The 9,656-nt window shown below is 51.0% G+C and overlaps 1 protein-coding gene across 4 annotated transcripts; it reads right to left on the reverse strand.

Annotated features, from left to right (window-relative positions):
* Nucleotides 1-12: 12 nt before the first annotated feature.
* Ddx39a (DExD-box helicase 39A) lies at nt 13-8,722 on the reverse strand. 4 transcript variants are annotated; one of them, XM_050120714.1, is made up of 11 exons: nt 8,582-8,722; nt 3,614-3,825; nt 3,324-3,451; nt 2,564-2,656; nt 2,073-2,256; nt 1,331-1,449; nt 909-1,040; nt 718-827; nt 491-635; nt 252-399; nt 13-161 (listed from the first exon to the last, which is right to left on the reverse strand). In XM_050120714.1, the coding sequence occupies exons 2-11, from the start codon at nt 3,819-3,821 to the stop codon at nt 145-147; spliced, it is 1,284 nt and encodes a 427-aa protein (XP_049976671.1). In that variant the 5' UTR covers nt 3,822-3,825; nt 8,582-8,722; the 3' UTR covers nt 13-144. The 4 variants fall into 4 exon arrangements, with proteins under 4 accessions (XP_049976671.1, XP_049976670.1, XP_049976673.1 ...); XM_050120713.1 differs by lacking the exon at nt 8,582-8,722 and adding an exon at nt 7,941-8,084; XM_050120716.1 differs by lacking the exon at nt 8,582-8,722 and adding an exon at nt 7,643-7,900.
* Between the last annotated feature and the right edge of the window lie 934 nt (nt 8,723-9,656).

Below are 9,656 nucleotides of genomic sequence, written 5' to 3' on the forward strand. Positions count from 1 at the left end.
GGGAGCCAGGCGTCCACAATAAAACTTTATTCTTACATAACTACAGCTTTGGAACAATAAAAAGATACACCCATCTATTATCTAGGAAGAGGATCTGGAGCAGCAGGTGGGAAAGGTGGCCGTGGTCCTTGGTTACACGTATGGTTATCGGCTCTGTTCAACTGTAAAGACAAGAGTGAGGCAGTGAGAGAGGAGGGGCCTTGCTCTGGAAGCCCAGCTCTCCTGTGCCCAGAATGGCCATAGCAACTTACTGTATGTAGAGATATCTATTTCTTCTGGAAGCTCTGCCACATTCACTTCAAACCGGTCCTGAACATCATTGAGGATTTTGGCATCATTCTCATCAGATACAAAAGTGACCGCCAGGCCTTTAGTACCAAAGCGACCAGCACGAGCCACCTGCAGGGAGATGGGGTCAGCAGACAGGCACTCTTCAAGATCTGAGAAAGGGAGGGGCCCTGATCCACCCACACTGGGAGGGGGCACTCACCCGGTGAAGGTAGGTGTCTGAGTCCTCTGGCATGTCATAGTTGAAGACAATGTTCACTCGCTCAATGTCCATACCTCTACCAAACAGATTGGTAGCTACCAGGATGCGCCGCTGGAAGTCCTTGAACTGCTGGTAGCGGGACAGGCTAGAGTGGGAGACAAACAGAGGCATCAAACACAGGTGGGTCCCAGGGGCACCCTTGGCCATGGTGGACATCATGCACTCACCGCTCTTCCTGGGGCATGCCTCGGTGAATGGCAATGGCTGGGAAGTTCTGTTCTACTAGGAGCTGGGCCAGGGCCATGCAGCGTTGCACAGACTTGACAAAGATCACCACCTCAAGAAAGAGAATGCTAGTTAGGCCCATGGATTATCACCCATGATCCCAGATCTTGGTGTGGGCAAGTAGGAACATCACCTGGTTAAACTCTAGGACGTCAAGGAGGTCAAAGAGCTTCCGGTTCTTCTCGCTGTCCTTGAGCTTGACATAGTACTGCTGTAGGCCGTGCAGTGTGAGCTTGGTCTCGTCATCCACAAACACCTCCATGGGCTGTATAGGAAAGGAAGCAGGAAGGAGCAAGTAGGGCTCACTTCTGGGCATCTCATGTGCCTGGAACCTTCCAGGGAACAGTTCCTCCGTAGTGATGACTTCCAGAGGGCCTGTTGCATCCAACCTCAGTAAACAATTCCCTCCCAAAAGCCAGATGTAAGCTCTGCTCTGGCTCAAGTGCAGACCCTCTCAGCTCCTAGTCTGACAAACCAGGGGAAGTGAGGCTGGTGTGTCGTGGAGTGGCTCAGGCCCCGGTAGGCAGGTGGCTAGCCGGGCCATCCCCTACTCACATCCTGCATGAACTTCCTGCAGACTGGCCGGATCTCCTTGCTCAGGGTGGCGCTGAACATCATGCACTGCTTTTCATGGGGGGTCAGGCGAAAGATCTCTTGCACGTCCCGGCGCATGTCTGGATGGGATGCCAACATACAACAAGCTGAGTGTCCTGCCTGACTGAGCAGACCCACACCAGAGAGGAACCAGCCCTCCCCAACCTGGGCCAGAGAACATTGGCACCATGGTCATGGTGGAGTGGGCCCAGGGGTGTCCCCCACTGCCTGAGGGGCTGGGCTCGGATGGGCGGGCGTGCGGGAGCGCAGGCATGGGAGGAGCCGCGGTCCACTTACTCGCTGCCAGCATGGAGCGGCTCTGCCAGTGCGCCTTGAGCCATGCTTCGGGAAAGGGAGCCTGAGGCAGAGACACCCGCTGGCGTGAGAGCTGCAGTGGCTTCCCAGGACACATGCCCATCTCTCCCAGCCCCCGATGGGTGGCAGAGGCCACACTATTCCTCCAGATCCCCTGGGTATGCCTACATGTCCTAAAGGGATGGCAACTCATGGGGCCTATGGTTCCACTCAACTTGGGCTCAGAAGCAGCGCATACTCTGTCAACATTGGACATTCCCTTAGGCTTCTCCCAGGAGCCCTGAGTTCTGGCCACCCATGTGACCCACTGTCCCATCCATCAGGCCCCCTAGAAAACTGCCGTGACTCTGAGTGGGGAACTGGCTGGGAAGGCCAGTGGGATGCTCACCCAGCTGCTCCAGCATCTTGTCACACTCATCTAGCACAAAGTGCTTCACATTCCTTAGGTTGAGGCTCCTGCTCCGTACGAGTGCCAGGATCCGGCCTGGTGTCCCCACCACAACATGGGGACAGTTCTTCTTCAACACATCTTCATCTTTCTTAATGGAGAGGCCCCCAAAGAACACAGATACCTATGGGGACAGAAAAGGAGCTGTTTTCACCTTTCTGGGATCAGTGATCTTTGCGGCATAGGCATCCACCCATCTGGTACACCAGCCCCACTCTCTCAAAACCCAGGCAAGCCGGAAGAGCAGAGGCAAGCCTGAGAGGCTAGCTCTGATGAAAAGAGACACCTGGGACCAGCACAAGCTTGTGGAGGCTGGGCATAATTCATCAGACTTAAGAACACAAATTACCACTAACCTTAAGCTTGATAAATGCCACTTGAGCTGGAGCTGAGGCCAGCATGACCCAAACACAGCACCTGAGGAGGCTTACCTTAACGCTGGGCATGTACTTAGAGAAGCGCTCATATTCCTTGCTGATCTGGAAGGCCAGCTCCCTTGTATGGCACATGACCAGTACTGATACCTGTAGAGTAGGCAAGAAACACATGCTTTCCCAGAGTCCACACCCATCCACCCCAACACACAGTGTGCCTATTATGATAGTTCCTTCCACACAAGCTGCTTGAAGGCCCAAACATCTATCTCCACCTTCTCCTTAAGCCTATCCTCCTCAAACTCTCTCATGGTAACTCAAGCCTGTCTCCCTCAAGAGGCCAGGAACAGAAAGGTAGCAACAAAAGGGTTACCCCAGGATGGCATGTCTTCTCGCCCACCCACAGCACAGCCCTCACCACACTTGTGCCATGCCCTGAAAAAGACACCCACCCACCCAAGGATGCACACCAAGGCCTCACACATGCCACTCAAGAGCTCTACCACACAGTCAAACTCCAGCACACCCCAACCTGACATTCTTTGTTAAACAGAGTCTTCCCATAGCTTGGAACTCTCAATCCTGCCTCAGCTTCCTATCTGGATTCAAGTATAACTCTTAAGACCTTGTAGTTGACCTACAATGGTGGTATCAGAACACCTGCATAACAAATCAGCAGTAACACTGGGGACTGTTACTGTCACTATAGCTTCAATCCCCAGCTTAAAATCAAAAGTACACAGAGACTATGAAAGTTTCATGACACCCAAAGCTGCACACATAGAACCCCAGCCCAGAAAGGAACCCACAGCCCTACCTGGCCATTGATGGGCTCGATCTGCTGCAGGGTGGCCAGCACAAACACAGCTGTCTTACCCATCCCAGACTTGGCCTGGCACAGGACATCCATACCCAGAATGGCCTGGGGAATACACTCGTGCTGGACTGAGGAAGAAAAGGGTAAATGAGTAAGAGACTGGATGCTGCCTCCCTGCACACTCCTCTGACAGAGGTCAGGTCCCAGCCACCTGCTTGCACACAGGGGCTGGTGATAACTGACTCGTGGGGTGGGTGTGGCTGGGAGGGGGGAACACCAGGGAAACATACCCTCTGAAGGATGCTCAAAGCCACAGTCAACTATGGCTCTCAGGAGCTCCGGCTTCAGCAGAAAGTCCCGGAAACCAGAACTGTGAATGGACACGTAAGACCCTTTGACATCTTTCTTTGGGGGAGCTGGAGTGCTCTCCTGGGGTGCTTGGGGCTCTTCATCTTCATCATAGTCCAAAAGCTCATTTTCCACATCTTGTTCTGCCATGGCACTGAGAACAGAAGGCAGAGGGAGGCAGAGATGCAGCTGAGATGCAGGCAGGAAAACCCACTTGGTAGAGAAGGCAGGTCAGGAAAGAGATTGGCAGGGCAAACCCTTAAGCAGGCAGAGCTCAGTGGTGCGCCTGCACAGTGTCTCCCACTTTGGCCTACTGCCCCTCATCACCACCCTCCCAGCAACCTCTCATCTGCTACACACCGCACACCCCATCCAATGCCACCACCGTCAAGCATGCTAAGGTCTTCAGTGGAATACCAATCCCACATTACAGCTGGGGATGAGGCTCAGTGATAGAGCACTTACCTAGCAGGTTCTGTCCCCAACACCACAGATAAAATACGTGATAGTGATCACACCTCCTGGCCTGGCCTCTGATTCCTTCCCCCTTCTTCATCTCATCAGACCATCCTTCCACCCCAAGGCTCCTAAGTCTCTGCGCACACAACTTTTGTTTTTGAAACAGATCTCACTACATCAGCCTGGCTGTCCGAGACTTGCTATGGAGACCAGGCTGGCCTCGAAGTCATAGGGATCTGCCTGCCTCTGTCTCCCAAGTGTTGGGATCACAGGTATGTGCCACCTCACTTTTTTTCTTTTTCTTTTTTTTTTTTTAAAGATTTATTTATTATGTATACAATGTTCTGCCTGCATGTGTCCCTGCAGGCCAGAAGTTGGCACCAGATTTTATTACAGGTGGTTGTGAGCCACCACGTGGTTGCTGGGAATTGAACTCAGGACCTGTGGAAGAACAATCAATGCTCTTAACCACTGAGCCATCTCTCCAGCCCACTTTTTTTCTTTTTTAATATTATGCTGGGGCTTGTGTCTCCTTGAAAAGCATTTCATTCACTAACTGAGGAATTCCTCCCTTTCTTTGTGAGGGTTTTTTTTTTTTTTTTTAAAAGATCTTAATAGGGCTGGAGAGATGGCTCAGAGGTTAAGAGCACTGACTGCTTTTCCAGCAACCACATGGTGGCTCACAACGGCTTAAGAGATCTGATGCCCTCTTCTGTGTGCAGGCAAACATGCAGACAGAATATTGTATATATAATAAATAAAGAAATCTTTAAAAAATACAAAAGATCTTACTATATAGGCTGGTCCTCCTGTCTTTGCCTTACAAGTTTCTGAACTGTATACAGGCAGACACCACCTTGCCTGATTAATGTGCCCTCCCTGACTTTCAAATTTCAGCACTAATTAAGGCTCCTCAGACCCATCCCCTCCAAGGACCTTCCAGAACCTGAATGAAGCAAGACCTAGGGCCTGCAGTTGTGGCTGCCTGGGTGCTGAGAAAGGAATGGTGGCAAGGGAGCAGGCAGCATCTGCCCTGCCCTGCCCACCCCACCCTGGCTGTTTGTGGTCAACACAGGGGAATCATTAAGTGCTTTTATGAAAAGGGTTCCCATTGGGCCAGGCAAGCAAGAAAGCCAGACAGCTGAGATGCTAAATGGAATCCACAGGGGACAAGCTCCCCACTCACTTCATTAATTCCTCAAATGCCAAGTACAAGGCATATACCAGCCAGGCTCATCTACTGTTGTCCCTGGTCTGCTGAGGTCAGACGCTAACGTACTAGACCCACTTCTGGCCCTCTTTCTTCCCTCTGACTTTATCCAAATTCAGCCACGTCTATGCTAAGGTCCCAACTTTGTTTCCGGTCATATGCCTTTCCACTCCAGACCAGTTCTCAGTTATCTTCCCATACCCTTAGGAGTTGAACTCAAAAGGCCTAGGGCAAAGAATTCTGTTTCTCCTCGAGGCCGCACCCATCTCAGAAAGTTATTCTATTCTCAGAGACAGTCTTGACTGCGCAGCAAATCTGTCCAGCAAGCCCACTCACCAAATCCAGTCATGTCTACCTACTCACTTCTCACAGAGGAAACCATGCTGGCCCCAAGGTGAAGGCCTTTTTTATTTAAAATTGGAACAGCTTTACTGAAAACAATCAAATGCTATACAATTCTCCAAAGTACATAATTTAGGAGTCAACAAACATGTCGGCATCAGCACAATCAACCCTAACATATGCCACCACCTTTATAAGAGAAAACCTGATGGACTGGAGATGGCTCAATGGTTAAGTTTCAGAAGACTGGGGTTCGATTCCCAGCACCCACATGGTTTACTCCTGTTCCAGGAGACCCAATGTCCTCTCTGACCTCCAGTCATAAAGCATGCCCTCAGTAAATATAAATGTATTCAGGCAAAACGTTCACAGAAATTAAAATGAATAAACTTAAAAAAAAAAAAGACTCTGGGTCTGGAGGTGTGGCTCAGGGGTAGATGCAGAGCATGTGAGAGGCCCCGGACTTCATCCCCAACCACAAAAGTGAAACTACCTCTACCCTTTAGCCTCCACCTACCTCCCAGAACCACTAATCTGCTTCTCATCTCTGAAGACTAGCTTTTCCTGGACATTTTCTATAAACAGATTCAGACATCACGTGGCCTTTCACTTCTTCAATCCTTCATTCTGCACTGTTCTCAGTGCGCACCCACAAAGCAACATAAACCAATGCTTCTTTTTTTCTTTCTTTTTTGTGACAGGGTTTCTCTGTGTAGCCCTAGTTGTCCAGGAACTCGCTCTGTACACTCAGAGATCCTCCTCCCACTCCCAAGTGCCGGGATTAAAGTTGTTAGTCACCACCACCATCAAATAAAATATTTTCATAATGCCAGGTGGTAGCACACATCCTTAATCCTAGCACTCAGGGCAGAGAAGCAAGCAGATCTCTGTGAGTTCCAGGCCAGCCTGGTCTACACAGCCAGGACTGCAATGAGATCCTATCTCAACAACAAACCCCCCCCACACACACACCTTACACTACTGCAGTTGCTGCCTGCACACGGTCATGACCTCCCCTCTCCAACGCACACTTAGTCGGGTGCTTATTCTTCAGACGTGTACTTCCTTTTAGCATCAATTTAAAAAAGCTCTCCTCAGCTAGGTGTGGTGGCACACACCTTTGATCCCAGTTCTCAAGAGGAAGAGGCAGGATCTCTGTGAGTTCCAGGATATTTGCCCATCAAGAAAGGTTACTACCCAGTAGGTAAAGGTACGAAAGGTACGATTCCCCAAACTCCACATAGCGGAGAACTGACAAATGGCCCTGATCTACACACATACACAAAATAAAAATGCCTTCAAAAGTTATCAGTGGGGGCTGGAGAGCACTGCCAGGTTAGGAGCACTGGCCGCTCTTGTAGGGGTCCTAAGTTCAAGTACCAGCAACCACATGGCAACTCACAACTATCTGTAATGAGATCTGGTGTCCTCTTCTAGTGTGCAGACAGAACACTGTATACATAATAAAATCTTCAAAAAAAAAGTTTATCAGTCACTAAAGCACCAGACCCCGGGGACAGGACTAAAGCAGACAGCTAGGGACTAAAGCAGACGGCTAGGAGAGAGAAGCTAGACAGCCCAGGACATGTGTGCTTAAATTTCTAAGCAATGCCAAGCATATATTAACACTTTCCCTCACTCCCCTGAGAGTTTTCAGAGCCTGTCCTAGAACTAACTCTTGTAGACCAGGCTGGCCTCGAACTCAGAGATCAGCCTGCCTCTGCCTCCCAAGTGCTGGTATTAAAGGCTTGTGTCACAGCCGCAGGGATTTAAAATGAACTTTAAAAAATGCCTGAGGCTAGGGCCGGCAGAACCCGGTGAGTTCCAGGCCAGCAAAGGCTACAGAGTGAGATCCTGTCTCAATGACAACAAAAATCTTAAGAGTTCAAGACTAGCCAAGAGAGGGGGCGGAGCTTTCAGACAACCTGAGTTAGTGTTCTCAACCTAACTTTCAACCTACCCTAACAACCACGTTCTAACTCCAGGTACAGGAAGTTCGACTCCCTCTTCCGGCCTCCAGGAACACCTGCACACAAGTAACTCGTTCACACACAGACACACAAATTAAAAGTTCAAGGACAGCCTCGACCCCACGAGAACCTATCTTATGGCCCCTCATGTTTTTAGGCAGTATAGCTCTAAAAACGTTTCTTGTGCTATTTAAGGAATAAATGTGAAGTGGGACCAAGTGGCGCACGTCTTTAATCCCAGAGCTCTGGAGGCAGATGCAAGTGGATCTCAGTGAGTTCGAGGCTGACCTGGTCTTCATAATGAATTCCAGGACTTTGTAGAGAGATCCTGTCTCGAAAAACGAGATGCGATACACCAACACCAAATGTTCCAGGAACGGGTTGGGGTGCTACTTGGAGCGGATACCCTCAAATGCAACAGGCCTCGGTTTTATCAGGGGCAGAAAATGAAAGAAACCCAGGAAGTGGCTGCCCCAAACAAGTTCCAATCAGGTTCAGGGAAGCTGAGCTGCAACCGGGCTGGACCGGCTCACACGCGGAAAGCGACCCCGAGTGAAGAATCGGACTCCGGTGGGTCGCCGCGCCGGCCGGGGGAGCGGCAGAGCCACATAGGAGGGAGGTGATTGCAAACTCGCGAAGCCGAAGCCTGGGTCGTCCCGAACTCCAGCGTGAAGCCGCCCTCTGCCTCGATCCCGCCACCATACGCAGGCGGGTGTCGGGGTACAGCCCTGACATCGCTCCCGGAAGCCGACGCACTAACGGCTGGCCCGCCCCTGGCGCATGCGCAAGGGACCCCAACGGCTGCCAAATCGAGGTGGGTGCCTAACCGCCCAGCCGCCTCGCGCCGGCTCCTCCCGCTGCACCGCGGCGTCCGCTTCAGCAAACCCACAGCCCCGCACCGCGGCCCGAGCTCGGAACCCACCACTTACCTGTCGCCCGCTTCGCGTCCGCGAGCTGCGAAGAGAACCGCCCGTCGGCTTGTACGTCGCGCCCCTGGACGCGAGCTGCAACGCTTCCTGTCTGGAGCCCGACTCGCGTCCTGCTCACTGGGCCGCTGTCTTATCACTCAACGGAGGAGGGAAATGACGATTGGATTATAAGGATGCTGTCGGCCGGCTATTGGTGGGAGGGACGAAAGGGCGTGCCTGAAAAAACTCAGGTTCATTGGGCAATCCAGAAGTGGGCGTGTCCGGGTGTGTGAGTGGGGGGTGCTGAGCGAATCATAAGCTCCGCCCCGTCACGTGAGGTGAGTTGAGCTCTGAGTGGATGCTGCCATATTTAGTACTGGCAACGGCCTGTTAATTGCCCATGCTTGTGCCCCACCCTTTTAAAGTGTAGTTTCCTAGCTGTCGTGGAATTTCTGACTGGTTCATAGGTTGTTTGGTTTTTTTCCTCCCAGACAGGATTTCTCTGTGTAGTCTTGGCTGCCCTGGAACTCGCTCTGTAGACCAGGCTGGCTTTGAACTCACAGATTCACCTGCCTCTGCCTCCTGAATATTTGGGTTAAAGGTGTGCGCCACCACCGCCTGGCCCCAATTTTTTTTAACCCAAGTGCTGGGATTAAAGGTGTGTGCCACCACCACCTGGTCGTTAACAAAACTTTAACGAGAGCTGGGGTGTAACTCAGTGGCAGAGCACTTATGTAGCATTCACAAGATCCTGTGTTCCACACTTATATTGAAGAAAAAAATTTAAATGCACCTTTAATTCTAGCACTTGGGAGGCTGAGGCGAGGCAGTGGACTCCTAGCTGACGTAGTGAGTTCCAGAACAGCTAGGGTTACATAGTAAGACTCAATCTCAAAAACAAAACCACGCCATAGTGGCACACACCTTTAATCCCAACAATCCAGACACAGAGAATTGTGAGTTCAACCAGCCTGATCTACATAGTGTATTTAGAGGCAGGCAGTATTATTGAGTTTGAGGCCAGCCTAGTCTACACAGTAAATTCCAGGATAGCCAGAGCTACGAAAAGACACTGTCTCAAATAAAAATAAGAAAG

Source organism: Alexandromys fortis, unplaced genomic scaffold, assembly GCF_014885135.2.
Source record: "Alexandromys fortis isolate MF-2015 unplaced genomic scaffold, M_Fortis_MF-2015_v1.1 scaffold_186, whole genome shotgun sequence".
NCBI lineage: Eukaryota > Metazoa > Chordata > Mammalia > Rodentia > Cricetidae > Alexandromys > Alexandromys fortis.